The following is an 18,698-nucleotide window of genomic DNA, read 5'->3' as shown; positions in this document are numbered from 1 at the left end:
TTGGAGGTATGCATTTGAGAATCATTAGTGTACTTAAAGCCATAGGACGGCATAGGATTTTCTTTTTTTTTTTTTTTTTAGATTTTATTTACTTATTTGGGAGAGAAAGAGCACGCACATGAACACATGAGCGGGGGGGAGGGGAGGACACTGGAGGAGGGACAGAGAGAGAATCTCAAGCAGACTCCGTGCTGAGCGAGGAGCCCCACATGAGGCTCGATCTCAGAACCCCAAGATCATGACCTGAGCCAAAACAAAGAGTTGGACACTCAACTAACTGAGCCACCCAGGCACCCATAATTTTATATTTCTATAAGACACATTTCTAAAAGAAGTGTTAAATAAACTATAAATGTACATATTTTACTTTATTTTATTTTTTTAAGATTTTATTTATTTATTTGACAGAGATAGAGAGCACAAGTAGGCAGAGTGGCAGAGGAGAGGGAGAAGCAGGTTCTCCACCAAGCAGGGAGCTGGACGTGGGGCTCGATCCCAGGACCCCAGGATCATGACCTGAGCTGAAGGCAGCTGCTTAACCGACTGAGCCACCCAGGTGCCCCTAAATGTACATATTTTAAATATTAATATCCATTGTCAAACTGCCCTCCAAGGTAATTTTTATCAATCTGCATACATACCAGAACATAAAGTACATGTCTTCAAACTAATCTACACTGATTAGTATCATTCTAAAATTTTTGCCCCTTTAAGTAAAGAGTACCTCATTATTTTATAATTTGCAATTTTCTGATTGTAAAATAGAGCACTTTCATATATGTATATGTACCAGCTTTGTATTTTGTGGTTTCTTCTTTGGTGAATTCTTTATTTGTATCTTTTACACATATTTTAATTGCACTAGCATTTTTTTTAAGATTTTATTTATTTATTTGACAAAGAGAGAGACCGTAAGAGAGGGAACACAGGCAGGGAAAGTGGGAGAGGGAGAAGCAGGCTTCCCACAGAGCACAGAGCCCGATGCGGGGCTTGATCCCAGGACCCTGGGACCACGATCTGAGCCGAAGACAGATGCTTAACAGCTGAGCCACCCAGGCAGCCTGCACTAGCATTTTCTTTTAAGTGATTTATAGAAGTCATTTATAAATTTAGGGCTTAAGGCTTTATAGTATTTTTTTCCCTCAGATCATCACTTTTTTTTTTCAAGTCATCACTTTTTATTGTCACATGTCATCTTCATTTACAGTGCTTTCAATAAAATTTTTGAAAACATGTTATGAAGTCAGATCTCCCATTTTTCCATTATAGAGTCTGGCCTTGATGTCATTTTAAGAAAAACTTTCCAAAATTCAGTATTATACAAATACTATCTTAACTTTTAAGAAAATCTCTTCATACCACTAATTTAAAAAACCACCTTGTTATCAAATATTAGGTTCTCATATACACACGGGTATATTTCTGTACTTTTTCTATTGTTCCACTGATCTATTTCACTACCCTTATAACAGACCAATCTCCCCCATGGATAACAGGCAACATTCTTTAATATTAAAAATTGAATCAAGCAGCATATTTAATGAATACCCACGACCAAGTATGCAATTGAGAAATACAAAAATAGTTCAGCAATAGGAAATCTTTACTATAAATTCTTACAGAATTTTTCTTCTATAAATTTTATGGAAGAAAAAATGTAAAAGAGAAAAAAAATAATTGCCTTAACAGATGCTGAAAATATATAAAATCCAAAAGCCTCTCATGCTTAAAATATATACACCCATAGGTACAATACATAGAGCTAGGAATAGGAAAAAAAAAAAGGTACATTTAGTGTGAAACACCTGAAAATGCCCTGTGATATCAGAAAGAAGAAAAAGTTATAGCAATTGTTCAACATAGATATGGAAACTGTAGTTGATAAAGTAGAATTGAAAACAAGAAAAGATAAGAGGGAACATAAATACGGAAAGGTCACTACATCCAGCAAACATTTTGCCTTATCCATCCAGGTACAGAGGAATCTATATCCCAGACTCCTGTGCAGCTAAGTGACTGAATTCTGGCCAATCAGAAGTAACAGATGTCACAAATGCTACTTCCAAACTAGTCTGTTAAAAATGTCCTTAGAGATCCCCATCCATTTTTATCGTGTGTGTGTGTGTGTGTGTGTGTGTGTGTGTGTGTGTGTGTGTGTGTGTGTCTCTATCTCCTCCCTCTCTTTTTCACTGGCTGGTTTCAGAGGATTCAGCACAGAACCTCAAGGCAATAGTGAGTCCTAAGGGATGACGCAGCCAACAGAGGAAATACGACTGCATATCTGAATGACAGTTTGCAACAGAAGCCCCAGATAACCTCACACAGGATTGTGACATGTACAAGGAACAATCTAGATTGTTTTTATTCACTGAGGCTTTGTTAAAGTAATTAGCTTTATGTTGACTAATACACTCAGACAATTGAGTAAGAGAGTACAATAAACCGACCAGACAGATGATAAATATATGCAAATAAATACTTTTTCTATATACCAACAATAATGAAACACTGAAAAGGAAATAAAGATATATAGTATGGAAAACAGCATAGCACTGGCTTAAGAATAAGTAAATGGTCAGTGGAACAAAAAAACAGAGGACAGAAATAAGATTCTTGCAAACCTAAGGACTTGGCATATTACAGAGGTGGCATTACAATCAATAGAGAAGAAATGGATTAATATACAGTACTGGGAAAACTCCATGTGGGGAAAAAAAAAGCCTACTACATCATATTTTAAAATTAAAGTCCAGATGGATTATAGGAGAAGACTGAAAAACTGAACCTTAAAACTATTAAAAAATAATACAGGAGAGTATCTGTATGATCTCCGTTAGGGGAAGATTTCGTAAACAAGAGTACAGTAAAGAACAAACAGTAATGGAAAAGATGGGTGAATTTGACACTATCATGAAAAACTTCTGGGTGAGAGAAGGCATTACAAAGGTAAAAGGCAAGGGACAGCCTGGGAAAACATAACAAAAACACACATTATAGAAAAATGATTAATCCTCAATATATAAAGTTCTACAAATTGATAAGAAAAAGACAAATAACCTTACCTCAAAGAATGGGTTAAAAATATGAGCAGGCAAGTCACACAAGAGAAAAACTGAACGGTTAATTCATTTCTGGAAAAATGCTCAGTCTTACTAGGCAAATTAAAACAATTTCAAGAGCATTTCTCTTCCATCATACTGGCAAAAAATTATCAAGGGCAATATCACAAACTTAAATTGGAGAATATCAAGAGAATAAGGAAACAGAAAATCTCAGACATTGTTACTAGAGGTATGAACTGATACTATCACTTTCAAGAACAATTTGAGTATCTAGTAAAAGTGTGCACTCCTACACTCCAGCAATTTTATTACTATGTACAAATCCTTGACAAACTCTTATGTGCATGTACATGGAAACATACCCTGCTACTACATGAGACAGCAAAGAATAGAAACAATCTAAATGGCCATCAGTAGTAGGGAAAGAGTTAAATAAAATGTGGCAAATTCAAAACATGAAACACTAGATAGCAGTTTAAAAAATGGAACTATATTACATAACAGATTTACCAAGGACAAATCTCAGAAAAATGTTGAGTAATACAGGCAAGTTGCAGAACAAAATGTAAAGAATACTACCTCTGAAAAAATAAAAACACTTTTTTAAACAGATGCACAAATGTTTACAAAATATGCTTAAAAATGAATTGGAAGGACATATGATTTATGACTGATGATTGTTGTTGCTTCTCAGAGCAAGAGGTAGATGAGGGAAAGTGAACTGAGAATGAGAAACAGAATTTGTGCTTAAGATAGTATATCTCTTTCATCAAAAAAACAAAAATGTGTCAAAATATTAATAATGATCAATTCTGGGTGGTAGGCATTTGCTGTATCATTCCCTTTACTTTCCTATATTCTTAACTTTCTCAACAAAAAAAGAACAAAAATATTTCCTGAAATAAAAACTTGATTCTCCATCCTGAAAGATAATATACGTGCCAGGAAAAAGTGATCCAACATGGTCAAGATTGAGATGTACTCTAACAAAATAACTTTAAAATTAAAGAAAGAGCCTACCAGGAGACCAGAACAAAATATAAAGCTAATTATACAGAAAGGAAAATATCAAGTTGGTATCAGACTTCTTCATAACACTATTCAACATTAATACTATACTACAATAAACTTTAGCAAAGAACGGCCAGTTATGAACAAGTTAGAACTTGGGGGGGACATTATTTGCGTGAACTCTTTGTGAGGAAACTGCGAGAGGACAAACTTCAGCCAACCAAGAGATATCTAGAGAAATTTCAGCAAAAGGACCTGTGGAAAGCACTGAACATATTTAACTATAGAACAAAGATGAAATGAAAGGTTGGGATAAATGTGACAGAAGAGCATGTAAATATAATATGCCTTGACAATATGAAAAGTGTACAACTAACAAAATTTGGGAAGAGAAGGTGGGAGGTAAAACAAGCCTACTTACTGACTCATCTGTAACAAGTAAAAAAATCGTTAAAGTCAACTAATCAAGTAATAGAAGGAATAAATATTGTCTACAGAAACAGAGCACTATAATACGAGAATAAAAGAAAAACCTTCCTGGGCGCCTGGGTGGTTCAGTTGGTTAGGAGCCTTCAACTCCGGTCATGATCCTGGAGTCCCGGGATCGAGTCCCACATTGAACTCCCTGCTCAGCAGGGAGTCTGCTTCTCCCTCTGACCCTCCCCCTTCACACTCTCTCTATCTCATTCTATCTCTCAAAATAAATAAATAAATAAATAAAAGAAAAACCTTCCTAGTTATTACAAAACTATAGTAGTAAATGACCAAAATAAAAGGCTAGGGAAATAGATAAGTGAAAGTCTTTTTTAAAAACCGTAAAAACCATGATTCATCGTTATAACACATCAAAAACTGTATGGTGACTAACATAAAAAAAAAATGGAAAATCTCTCTTTAAAAAAAATAAAATAATAAAAACTGTAAAAACCAGAAAATGTCAAAAAAATATACAGAATTAAGCCCAAACATATCAAAAATGTAATTGGACTTTCACCTATTAACTTGAAAAATGATATTCAGATTGGTTCACAGAGCAAAACTCAATTCTATACTGCATATAAATGCCACACTTTAAAAAGTGATTTTTAAAAATTGAAAATAAAAGGATGAAGAAAGATCTTAAAAAGTAGAAAAAGGCAAGAAACAGATTCTCCCCTACGGCATTAACCAGTAAGGCAGGGTGCTGACATCTTGATTTTAGTCCTATAAGACCTATAAGTGGCAATGAGCACACATAGCACCCAGACCTTGGTTTCTAAACATCATTTCCCAATAAAAGGAACCAGAGCTCCTAGGAGAAACAGTTGATTCAAGGGTAGGGCAAGGAAAACAAGATGAACCCAGAATACCTGGAACCAGGAAGGAAAGAAAGGCTCAAAAATGAATGGGGGCATGTTAAAAGGTGAAAGAAACCAACTGGAAGGAGATCCCAATGGTCAAAGCAGAAGAACTTGAGCAAAAAATGATTCACTGGATCTACCTCACAGGAAAAATTAAAATCCATGATTTATAAAGAGATAATTGAATATATAAATAGAGAAGGAACAGCTCTTCTCTATAGGACAATCCTAATTAATATACATAAAGAAAGAAGGGAAATGGAAAAAAATCAATATTAGGCCAATACCACATTAATAACTGTTGCAGAGGGGCACCTGGGTGGCTCAGTCGGTTAAGCGGCTGCCTTCGGCTCAGGTCAAGAGCCCAGGGTCCTGGGATCGAGCCCCGCATCAGGCTCCCTGCTCAGCAGAAAGCCTGCTTCTCCCTTCCTTCTGCCTCCACTCTACCTACTTCTGCTCTCTATCTGTCAAATAAATAAATAAATAATATCTTAAAAAAATAAATAAATAACTGTTGCAGACAAGACCCACTGGGCCAATGGATGCTAAAATTAGTAGGGAAAAGTTTCAGAAGAAACTGAATAGTCTCAAAGTATCTCCCCCAAGATATTTATTAATTACAAACAGAAAAATAATAACTTTACAATGGAGAAATCAGGCAGACACCACCTTTACCAAGTGATCAAAATTATCATCCATAGTAAGACATACCAATATTATGACTCCTCCGGTATGTTGCACTGAGAGGAACATAACATTATTTCTGTGGCACTCTTTCCAAAAATGCATTACTTCCATCTAATCATGACAAAACAGCAGATAAACCCAAATTGGGTGCAAGCAGATGTAATGAGCCATTTATCCAGAGTGAAGCATATCTGAAGACTCTGGGAAAGATTTCTCCAAGACAACAAAATCAACAGATTACTTTAATGGGTCTGAGTGTCTTAAGAGACTTAGACAATTGATGGGGAGTTGGGAATTGAGTTAGGAATATGTATATAGAAAACTAAGGAAAAAAACAAATAACCCCCCAAATTATTAACTCCAGGAAAAATAAAAAATCACATAGAAAAAACAATCTTGGTATATACACAGCACGGCTGTGACTAGCACTTAATAGCCATAATATTGTAAACACTGAACAGTGATTCAGTCAAAATTATGATACCGGTGAGATAGGCAGATGGGAAGTGTGTGTATGTGTGCATGCGCATGCACGCGCACAGGACAGGTGCACACCTGCACACATATATTTGATTCAGGGTAAGAAAGTACTAAATTCTTATTTTTTTTTTAAAGATATTGGATGAGGACTAAACCTAGAAAAACAATTAAGAAATAGCAACATAACCATATTTGTTAAAGAAATGAAGGAAACATCAAAAAAAAAGGCTGCAAAAGCAAAGAAAGTCAATCCTTCTAAGGAGAGCGACATTGAGGAGAAGGACAAGAGACCGCCTTTTTTAAGGGAATAAGCCTTGTAAAACTACCTGATTCTTTAAACAATGTGCATGCATAAGTTTGATAACAACTTTCATAAAAATAAAAACTCTAAAACGTAACCTGGAAATGTATATATTTCTGACCCTAAAAGGGAAAGAAGAGCTGGGAAGGACTGAGATTCAGGTTATACGCAGAAGAATCACAAGTGTATAATTTGATAGCAATAGGGAGAAACCCACCCCCGCCAAGCCCAGGGCAGCCTCCTCAAGTGCAGGGCAGCCTTCTCATGACCTCTTGGCCTTGGCCTGACACCCTACAACAGCCCTCCTTGCCCAGTTCCCTGTCACTCACCAGCACACTGACCATCTGACATCTCTTTCTCCACCATCCAAGGTTCCTTCCCTTGCTCCAATAAGGAGATCATGTTGGGCTTAGAAATGGAGAGTCCTGTTTATAGGAGAAGAAAAATGAGAGCAAGAAAGTGCCAAACAGGGAGACAATCAACTTGCTATAGCCTTTCTAGGACTCAATCTCAATCTCTTGTTCATAAGTCAAGAAAAGAAATTTGAGGAAAGGCCAGAGAATAGAATGATGCTTGTATGAAGGATGAAGATGAAGCTTCTTCCATAACAGTGGTTCTCAAAGTGCTAGAGCAGAAGCACCACCACCTAGGATCTTATTAGAAATGCAAAATCTTAGGCCTCAACCCAGACCTACTGAATCAGAAACCACAGTGGTTCTCAAACTTTAATGGGCATCAGAGTCATTTGGAGGGCTCATTAAAACCCAGACTACTGGGCCTATTTCCTGAGTTTCTGATTCTGTAGATCTAGAGTGGGACCCCATAATTTGCAATTTAACAAATTCCTACCTCATTCTACAGCAATGGGAACTACTAATTTCTAACTCTTTGAAACTACTTCAAATTATTTCCTGGGAGCAGTAAGTAGAAATTCAGCTAAAGCACTTAAGATGACCTAGATATTCCCAATGGAGGAAACAAAAATACCCCAGAGGGAAGATTCTGAATTATGGGGGAGACATCCTTACCAAGCCATACCAAGTTCCTGTAGTTCTCCAACATGACATCTCTGTATAAATCCTTCTGAGACTGGTCCAGCCATTCCCATTCCTCTTGAGAAAAATCTAGAGCCACATCTCTGAAGGTCACCAGACCCTTAAAAAAAAAAAAAAAAAAAAAAAGGTCTCGTTTGCCAAGTGCTCCCATATGGTTCTAGCAGAAAAGATGAAATTCTGGCAGAGTTCAAAGCTCTATGTGGCCCAAGGAAAATAACTACTGGGGAGCATGTACATGCCCAGGTTTGTCAAATATTTTGAGAGAAAGAGAAATATTAGAAATAGACTCACCCCTTGAAAATTTCACATTTTTGTGAATAAAAAAAGACATATACACAGGAAAAAAATTAGCTTATGACATGAAACATGAGTTTATAACATGAAAGTATGTGAGCAAGGCTATTTTATATTACACATACTATGTATCAATAAATTCTCATAGGGGGTGCCTGGGTGGCTCAGTTGGTTAAGCGACTGCCTTCGGCTCAGGTCATGATCCTGGAGTCCTGGGATCGAGTCCCACATCGGGCTCCCTGTTCGGCAGGGAGTCTGCTTCTCCCTCTGACCCTCCCCCCCTCATGTGCTCTTTCTCTCTCTCTCATTCTCTCTCTCAAATAAATAAAATCTTTAAAATAAATAAATAAAATAAATAAAAATAAATTCTCATAGGGATGATTCCATTACACTCCCCAAAATGAGATATCAGATGGGTCAGAGTAGTGAGGGAAGGCCTTGAATTGGGCTCTAACAAAAGGGTACGGTCTGAAACTCAGACTTTATATGTAAGGAGAAACTTGTAAAAATGTGTCCTGAAGAAATAATGAAGCATATGTGAAGTGATTTAGATAGAATTTTCATTGGAAGGTTATATGAAAAATCTGGAAAAAAACTTTAATGTCAAAAAATAAGTTTAGGACATGAACAGACATTTCTCCAAAGAAGACATCCAAATGGCCAACAGGCACATGAAAAAGTGCTCAACATCACTCGGCATCAGGGAAATCCAAATCAAAACCTCAATGAGATACCACCTCACACCCGTCAGAATGGCTAAAATTAACAAGTCAGGGAACGACAGATGTTGGCGGGGATGTGGAGAAAGGGGAACCCTCCTACACTGTTGGTGGGAATGCAAGCTGGTGCAACCCCTCTGGAAAACAGTATGGAGGTTCCTCAAACAGTTGAAATTAGAGCTACCGTTCGATCCAGCAATTGCACTACTGGGTATTTACCCCAAAGATACAAATGTAGGGACCCGAAGGGGTACGTGTACCCCAATGTTTATAGCAGCAATGTCCACAATAGCCAAACTGTGGAAAGAGCCAAGATGCCCATCGACAGATGAATGGATAAAGAAGATGTGGTATATATACACAATGGAATATTATGCAGCCATCAAAAGGAATGAGATCTTGCCATTTGCAACGACGTGGATGGAACTGGAGGGTGTTATGCTGAGTGAAATAAGTCAATCAGAGAAAGACATGTATCACATGACCTCACTGATATGAGGAATTCTTAATCTCAGGAAACAAACTGAGTGTTACTGGAGTGGTTGGGGGTGGGAGGGATGGGATGGCTGGGTGATAGACATTGGGGAGGGTATGTGCTACGGTGAGCGGTGTGAATTGTGCAAGACTGTTGAATCACAGATCTGTACTTCTGAAACAAATAACACAACATATTTTAAGAAAAAAGGAAAAGAAGAAGATAACAGGAGAGGAAGAAAAGGGGAGTATGTCAGAGGGGGAGACGAACCATGAGAGATGATGGACTCTGAAAAACAAACTGAGGGTTCTAGAGGGTAGGGGGGTGGGGGGATGGGTCAGCCTGGTGATGGGTATTAAAGAGGGCACGTTCTGCATGGAGCACTGGGTGTTATGAACAAACAATCAATCATGGAACACTGCATCAAAAACTAATGATGTAATATATGGTGATTAACATAACAATAAAAAAATTTGAAAAAAAAAATAAGTTTAGGGGCACCTGGGTGGCACAATGGGTTGAACATCTGACTCTTGATTTCGGCTCAGGTCATGATCTCAGGGTCATGGGATCGAGCCCCACATAGGGCTCCACACTCAGTGGGGAGTCTGCTACTCTCCCTCTCCTTGCTCATGCTCTCTAAAATAAATTAAATAAAATATTTTTAAAAATAAAGGGGCACCTGGGTGGCTCAGTTGGTTAAGCATCTGCCTTCAGCCCAGTGCATTATCCCAGGGTCCTGCAATCGAGCCCCACTCCCTACTGAGCAGGGAGACTGCTTTTCCCTCTCCCTCTGCCTGCCACTCCTGCTTGTGTGCTCTCTCCCTCTCGCTCTCTCTCTGTCAAATAAATACATACAATCTTTTTAATAAATAAAATAAAATAAAAAACAGTTAGTTTACACCACTGGACTATAAGCTGTATGAGGGGAAGGATATCTGTTTTACAAGCTCATGAATATCTGGTGTCTATATAAAACCTGTCACACTATAAACAGTAAATATTTGCCACTCAGTAAATAAATGGTAAACTTTCTTGTAATATATCCATAGGAAGGAAGAGTACTCAATGCTTAAAATGGCAGAGTTCCATTTTGCAGATTATGGTCTCATTTTTTTATTAAAAATCATGAAATATCTATCAGTGCAGAGAACAGATCTAGTGCCAAGATCTCAGATGCCAGCCAAAAGCCAACCTGCGAGTGGATTCTTCTAAACACAGCATCTTCAGGCCTGCTATGTTAACTCTTTTTTGAGCATTGGTCTATTTAGTTTTCTACTTTTTGAGCTAGTTTTTATATTTTATATTTACCTAGGAAATAATCTCTTTTGCTTGTGCTTTCAAATTAAAAGTATACAGCTGTTTGTCAAATTGAAAAAAAAAAAGACAAATATGGTTATTCTACATAGTAGATATACGGATGAATGTGGCTAGAGACAAAAAACCTCACACAAGTACATAGTTATATAACTCCCATGTGCCCCTCTACACCTCTCTGTGTCCTGGGACACTGACCTCTATTGACTGCATTAATAGACTGCCTTACCTGACCCCATTTTCAGTTGGGTTCAGCCACATGCAGGAGATGGGAGGGAGGCAAGTGAAGCACAATATTTACTCCCTTGGCACCCTCCTTGCAGCACCACCCTGTGTGGTGTCTGTCCTTCGATCACAGGTCACAACGCCTGTCAGAGGCCCTCCCCACTCAGATCTCTATCTCTGGGTTCAGGTCTAAGTTTTACTATTATAAGTCCCTGGGTATAGCACTATCCTTTACAGTTCTCTATATACTGATTTATAACTTGGAAACACTTCCCTTTGGAGTTTCTTGCCGGAACCCTAACTGATAAACACGTTGATCCAATGTACTTCTAGGATATGACCAGAGATTCCACAAAAGCACCACTACACTTCCGTAATAAATTCACTTTCCCGTTCACCCGTGACTATTTCATAGATTCTGCCTCTCTCTCAAAATACCACCAATTCCTTCCCTGTCCTCACTTTGAACTTCCTCGTCTTGCTCACCACAGGTCCTTGCTGAACTGTACCTATATTCATATATTCTGTCTTCCCTCTGTTACTATGCATGAAACTCTAGGCTCCTATCTATGGCCATTCCCTCCACTTGTCCACACAAAGACATTGTCACCTCTCTCCCTTGTAATTATCAGGGAAATAAGATATCTCTCTTATATTATCAATATTTTCTCACTTTCCTAAATTATTTCTATCAGTATACAAATTGATGTAATATCTTTCATCTTATAAATAGATCAATTCCCTTCCATAAGCTCACTGTAGTTATTGTTCTATTTTTCTACTCCTCTTAAAAACAAAATTCTTCCAGGGGCGCCTGGGTGGCTCAGTCGTTAAGCGTCTGCCTCCGGCTCAGGTCATGATCCCAGGGTCCTGGGATCGAGCCCCGCATCGGGCTCCCTGCTCGGCGGGAAGCCTGCTTCTCCCTCTCCCACTCCCTCTGCTTGTGCTCCCTCTTGTGTCTCTCTCTGTCAAATAAAGAAATAAAATCTTAAAAACAAAACAAAACAAAATTCTTCCAAAGAGTTGTTTAAATCAGCAATGTCCAATAGAAAAACAATGTAAACCTCATACTAAAATTTTTCAGAAGCCACATTAAAAAAGTAAATAGATTTAATGAAAACAAAACAAGAATAACTGCTATATTTATTGACCAATTACTACACGCCAGACACCCTAATGAGCATTTTGATATTATCTCAATCTCACTGTAAAACTTGTTAAAAAAAGGGCGCCTGGGTGGCTCAGATGGTTAAGCATCTGCCTTCGGCTCGGGTCATGATCCCGGGGTCCTGGGATCGAGTCCCGCATCGGGCTCCCTGCTCTGTGGTGAGCCTGCTTCTCCCTCTGGTTCTCTCTCTCTGACTCTCGTGAATAAATAAATAAAACATTTAAAAAAATTAAAAAAAAAAAACTTGTTAAAAAAAAAGTATGAAACCCATTTTACAGATGTTTAAGACCAAATGTCATGCTGAATCACTAGGTTATATTGCAAAAAGAAAAAGAAAGTAAGCAGAAATAAGTAAATTTAGGGGCGCCTGCCTGGGTGGCTCAGTCAGTTAAGTGTCTGCCTTTGGCTCAGGTCATGATCCCAGGGTCCTGGGATCGGGCCCCAAGTCAGGCTCCCTGCTCTGCAGGGGGTCTGCTTCTCCCTCTCCCTGCTCTTGTGCTCTTGCTCTCTAAATAAATAAATAAATCAATAACTTTAAAAAAAGAAACAAATTTAATATATTTAATCCATTCTATCTAAAATGTTATTTCAACATGTACTCAATATAAAAATTATTAATGAGATGCTTTACATTCTTTTTTTGTACTGAATCTTTAAAATCTGGTATATATTTTATACTTATAGCGTGTCTTAATTCAGAGCAGTCTTATGTGGCTACTGGGTACCTCATTGGAGAGCACAGGTCTAAACTCATCTCTGTTCTTATCTTTTAGGCCCACTCTTCCCTTGTGCCCCCACTGCAATGCTTTCATCCCAACCATTCTATCAAGTAGCTTTTGTCAAGAATATCAGTAGCTTCCATGTTACCAAATCCAATGGTCAGTTCTCAGTCTTCATCTTCCTCACTCTCTCTCAGAAGAATTTAATTCAGTTTATCATACCCTCTATGAAACACTTTGTATACTCCTGACTTCTAGGACGCATACTCTTCTGGTTTTCCTTCCACATCAGTCCTTCTCGGTCTCTTTTGCTGGTTCCTCCTCTTCTTCTCAGCCTCTAGATATTGAATCCTCAAAACTCAGTCCTTGGGCATCTTTCCTATCTACACTCACAATCCTACCCTCCAGATAATCCTATGCCATCCTATGGCTTTAAGTACACTAATGATTCTCAAATGCATACCTCCAATCCTGACTCCAGGTATCTAATCACTATTGCACTTGGATATCCAACAGGTCTCTCAAACTTAATAGATCAATTTTTGTTCCCATCTCATCATTCTGCCCTGTCTTTCCATCTCAGTAAATGGTAAGGTCATCTGTACAGTTGCCCAGGGCAAAAATCTTTGTTGTTATCCTTGACTTTCTTTCTCTCACACTCCACAACCAGTCCCTGGCCAAATCCCGTATTTTCTATCTTCAACATATACCCCAAATCCCACCAGCTCCAGTGCCTCCACCACGGCCCAGGCAGCTACCACCTTCCACCCGGATTACTGTAGTAGTCTCCCGACTGATCTCCCTGCTCCACCCTTACTTCCTTTCTATTTTCCTTTTAAAATAGAAATCGCATTAAATCACAAACACTCCAATGACTCTCCTTCACCCTCAGAACAAAACTCAAAGTTCTGGTCATGAGTTTCAAGGGCCCACATAACTTGTTCCCCAGCTGTTCCTCTGATCTCCTAGTGCTCATTTCCTTCTAAGGATCCTGGCTCAGTGATATTCCTAGAATACATCAGACATCTTCCCACCTCAGCAACTTCATATTTGCTAGTCCTTCTCCCTTTTTTTTTTTAAAGATTTTATTTATTTATCTATTTGACAGAGGGAGCACAAGCAGGGGCAAAGACAGAGGGAGATGGAGAGGGAGAAGCAGGCTCCCCGCTGATCAGGGAGCCCGATGTGGCACTCAATCCCAGGACCCTGGGATCACGACCTGAGCCGAAGGCAGACGCTTAACCGACTGTGCCACCAGGCATCCATTCCTTCTCCTTTTAAAGCTCTTCTCCAGATCTCCACAAAACCTACCCCCTACTTTCACTGAGGCTTTTCCTTGCTTAAATGTCACTTCCTCAGGGAGGCCATCCTGGACCTTACTATTTAATACGGCACTCAATAATCACACCTCTGGGGGCGCCTGGGTGGCTCAGTCGGTTAAGTGACTGCCTTCGGCTCAGGTCATGATCCTGGAGTCCCGGGATCGAGTCCCACATCGGGCTCCCTGCTCAGCAGGGAGTCTGCTTCTCCCTCTGACCCTCTTCCCTCTCGTGCTCTCTATCTCTCATTCTCTCTCTCTCAAATAAATAAATCTTTAAAAAAAAAATAATCACACCTCTGTCCTTTATTTCATTTGCACTGATCTCCAGCATAACAAATCATGATCCATCTAAAGAGGATAGGTCTTTCCCATCATATATTTCAGCACAGCACTGAGTAAAAAAGATAGTAAATGATCTGTAGAGAGATCATATGAAGTAGTTAAGGGAGAGAAGTGGTGAGAGTGCTCATTGGGCTATTTCTGACTCTCTGAGGTCCCAAAGTCCCTAAAAATGAGGTGGCATTTCTGGAAACAAAGTGAAAACATCAACTTACCTGGGACATGGCTTTACATAGTCCAACAGCCATTCTTCCTTCCTTCTTCAATCTTCTCTTTTGGAGAACAAGGTCCTGAGAAGGGAGAATTAAAGGGAAAAAAAGAATGGCACACCAGCCCTATGTTGCTGACCTGAGATTCACAAAGATAGAACTCTTGTCCCTTTAAGGTCTCCACAGCCTCCTTACATGGGCCAGCCCTACCCTCTTCCAAGATCTGAGAAAAAGGCCAGAGTTGAATTTAACCCTGAAGTCCTGACTGATATTAAGAACATATAGCCTAAACTCAACAAAATCTAAATGGCCAACAGGCTGGTTTATGATCTGCCACCTGGCTGCCCCTTAGATTTCATTTCCTACCCTCATCCCCCTTGGCTCACCCTACTCCAGGCACAGGAGTTTTCTTACAATTCCTCAAACACTGTGCACGCTCCTTCTTCAAGGCTGTTGCCTTTGCTTTTCCTTCTTCCTGGACATGGCTCACTCCCTCTCTTCATTCCTATTTGTGCTCAGTTGTCACCACATTAGAGGAACTTTCCTGAAAATTCTATCTAAAGAGAACCTCCCTTCTCTTTTCCCTTATCCTGATTTACTTTTCTTCTTAGCATCTGACACCACTGGACATGTTTTTTTCTCTTTATCGTTGTCTCCCCAAACAATAGTGTAGGATCTAATAGAACTAGGATTCATTTGGTTCACTGGTGTATCTCTGGTGTTAGAGTAATGCCAGAATCTTTGCAGGCGCTCAAAAAGTATTTGTTAAATGAATAAATAAATCTTGCTGTGCCTCCTGTAATATAAATGGCAATGTTACACATGTTGTATATGTCATTATCTTACTTAATCTTCACAAAACTACAAAGATAAGTATTATTATCCCCATCTTACCAACAAGTAAAATTGAGGTTCAAAAAGCTTAAACAACTAACTCAATCATAAGAGTTAAAACTGCAATGAGACTCGAAACCTGGTCCTCTTTCAAGAGCCTACAATGTCTGAATGAAATATTTAACATAACCTGGGGAATCAATGCTATATATTTACTAGAGAAGCATCTTCAGAGCTGGCAGATATTACCTTTATTACTTCACGGGAATACAGCTTGAGGCAGGTATTGCTCATTTTTAATATAAACCAATAACAAATTGCACAGTCCCCTCAGAGCCAACATATCTTCATTCTGAAAGTGAGCATAGTTGTGTTTGACCTAGAATTTAGAATACATGACCCCCTAATTCTGGGCTACTCTGCACTAGCCAACTCATTGTTTAAGAAATTTATTTCGTTAGCGCAATGCAGCTTCAAATTGCCCATAAAAGCCTTTGCAACCTGAGAGAAGAATCAATGAAGTATTCTCTGCACCTGGGAGCCCTATGTAGCATATGCATAAAAGAAATGTCTTTTAAATTTGTTTGCAAATAGCTGTGTATCACTTGGGTAGTATTTTCCAAGTTTGAGATGAACATCAGTCTCTGAAAGAAGCTGATTTTAAAGACTTGGGTTTTATATAACCCCCAGGCACATGTTAACTCTCCACTCCTTCACTCACTGGCTACATGACCTTGGGCAAGATACTCCATCTCTCAGAACATTTCTTTCCTCACTGTCAAGACTGCATGAGCCAATTCCACTTAGAGAAGTGCTACCCTTGTTCCTGCCTACTTTCTATACACACATTTGCAAAGGAAATGAGAACATTTTTCTTTATTAACTAAGAAAGTCAGAACCAAAATTCAACTCACTTGGTACATAAGAAAAAGAGCCATGGATCAGCCTCTCTGAGCACCAAACATGGAAGACTTTTGACAAAGACAAAGCTAAAATCTCAAAGTCCATGGCCTAAGGGAGAGAAAGACTGGGTTTCGGATTGAGCTTTCCTCCCCCAGAGGCAGTCAATTTGAGGATGGTCCCACTACAGTGAGACCCTTTAGACTGGGTCCTGTGACTCACAAGGGGAATGAAGAGACCCACATCAAGATCCCATATCCTACGGGGCTCCTGGGTGGCTCAGTCGTTAAGCAGTCTGCTTTCGGCTCAGGTCATGATCCCCAGGGTCCTGGGATTGAGCCCCGCATGGGGCTTCCTGCTCCATGGGAGGCCTGCTTCTCCCTCTCCCACTCCCCCTGCTTGTGTTCCCTCTCTCGCTTTGTCTCTGTCAAATAAATAAATAAAATCTTTAAAAAAAAAAAAAAAGATCCCATATCCTAGAGGTTCCTAGTCCAAGATCAGGGACAATCCTCTCCAAAACCCTTAGAACCCAGGGCCCCCATTTTTCATTCTCACAATATGGGAAAGATCAAGAGAGTTTAGTGATTAAAAGCAAGGACTCTGGAGCCAAAATGCCTAGGTTCGAGACCCCCGTTCTGTCATTAACTGTCTGAACTTGGGCAAGTAATTTTAATCTTTCTGTGCCCACAACCACAAGCTAGGTCCCACACAATCAAGCTTTCCATCTCACATACACATACAAATTTTCACCCAGTCACACACATACACTATCCATGGTCACACAAGCTCATCTGTAATGTCAAATACCTATGTAGTGGCATTAACGCAAAGATAGATGATACACAATTACTCAGACAGTCCCACGCAATCTCACACACGGTGACATACCACACTAGGTCACACGTCCTGTCATCATAACTCATACAAATTTATACCTGCAGAGAGAAGATGCACACAGGTACATAATCACACCTGCTGTCACTCACATTCCAAACACTGTTATATCCACAGAGACAAGTGGTCAAACATAATCACACACATTCATACTGCGACACACACAATGTCACACCCGCAGTCTCTCACAAACCCATATACAGTAACACAGTTATACCTGCAGAGACACAGACACAGTTTTACACCTGAAACATACAGTCGCACATAAGCACACACGCGGTGACAGACATGATCACATTCTGTCACACCACGGCCTCTCACATAGTTAGTTCGACAGTAACCCCAGAGGCACCCACCCCGGTCCCACCCCTGTCCCTGCCGGTCCACCCGAAGCCCAGCCCTGACCTCTGGCTCCCGCGCGCAGCCAGGCCCGACTCACCTCCCGGCGCCGCGGGCTCTGGAAACCCGCCCAGCGACCCGAGAGCCGCGACGTCCCCTCCCAGAATCCCCCGCGGGGTGAAGCTGAGCAGGGACTGAGGCGCGCGGGACCTCGAGCTCGGCCGGGGAAACATCCAGCTGGACTGGACGCGGCTCAGTTTTTCATTACGACCCCGCGAACCACGAGTCCCAGAACGCTTTGCGCCGCGGCCTTCTTTGCTGAACTACATTTCCCAGAGGACCCCCAAGGCCCGCCTCTACTCCGCGCCTGCGCAGGCGGCCGCGGCTGAGGGTCTGAGAGCTGTGTGCAGCCCTAGCAGATCTCGGGCGCTCAAGTGCCGCTGGGCACCTGTGTGTGAGGAAACCGTGAAGCTCCGCGCGTCCATGACTGTTATTGAATGCTCAGGTGTGGCGATCTGTGTGTGACCGTCGCTGCACACTTTTATGACTGCGCATCACGGAGCAAAGGTTTCTGTCAGTGCAGTGAGCTTCTGTATTTAAAATCACGTCCCGTGATTGTGGGTCGTTGTGTGACGCCTAGAATGTGAGAGTATTTGTGGATTTGTGAGAGGGACTGTGGCTGACTTTGGGCGACCATTTCTTTGGTTCTTACCCTAGAGATCGAAGGGGTTTACCTGTGACACGCGGTGGGGCTTCATTTGTTTCTGGCCCTGCCTTTAGTGTGGGGCGGGTGGGAAAGGTTTCCTTGTGTGCCTTTGTGTGTGACTGACTCCAGATTAACTGTTCCCGCACGCCTATGCCATCCCTCACCCCCGGCCATGGGCCGGGTCACTGTTACCTTCGTTTTTATATCCTTTCTCTACTTAGACCTAATGTGATATCACAGAAGGGTAGTTAGGAAGACGCTCATTGAACCAGAGAGAGCCCTTTATAATGTGATAACCGGAGC

The 18,698-nt window shown here is 40.4% G+C and overlaps 1 protein-coding gene across 4 annotated transcripts in view; it reads right to left on the bottom strand.

The window, feature by feature from the left end:
* ZNF527 (zinc finger protein 527) overlaps positions 1 to 18,444 on the bottom strand; it is a 27,930-nt gene extending 9,486 nt beyond the window's left edge. The window contains exons 1-5 of one of the 4 annotated variants that reach the window (XM_073885261.1): positions 16,679 to 16,818; positions 16,471 to 16,567; positions 14,729 to 14,803; positions 7,910 to 8,036; positions 7,211 to 7,306 (exon numbers count right to left, since the gene is read on the bottom strand). In XM_073885261.1, coding sequence (XP_073741362.1) covers positions 7,211 to 7,306; positions 7,910 to 8,036; positions 14,729 to 14,803; positions 16,471 to 16,494 — 322 coding nt within the window. In that variant the 5' untranslated portion in view covers positions 16,495 to 16,567; positions 16,679 to 16,818. Of the gene's footprint in view, positions 1 to 7,210; positions 7,307 to 7,909; positions 8,037 to 14,728; positions 14,804 to 16,470; positions 16,568 to 16,678; positions 16,819 to 17,789; positions 17,968 to 18,423 lie in introns of those variants that run through there. The other 3 variants (XM_073885262.1, XM_025854470.2, XM_025854469.2) reach the window with 3 other exon arrangements.
* Positions 18,445 to 18,698: the final 254 nt, after the last annotated feature.

This window comes from Callorhinus ursinus, unplaced genomic scaffold (assembly GCF_003265705.2).
Source record: "Callorhinus ursinus isolate GAN/ISIS: 27379988/994484 unplaced genomic scaffold, GSC_fseal_2.0 scaffold61, whole genome shotgun sequence".
Classification (NCBI taxonomy): domain Eukaryota; kingdom Metazoa; phylum Chordata; class Mammalia; order Carnivora; family Otariidae; genus Callorhinus; species Callorhinus ursinus.
Note: the sequence above shows the minus strand (reverse complement) of the source record. Positions and strands in the feature narration are given on the sequence as shown.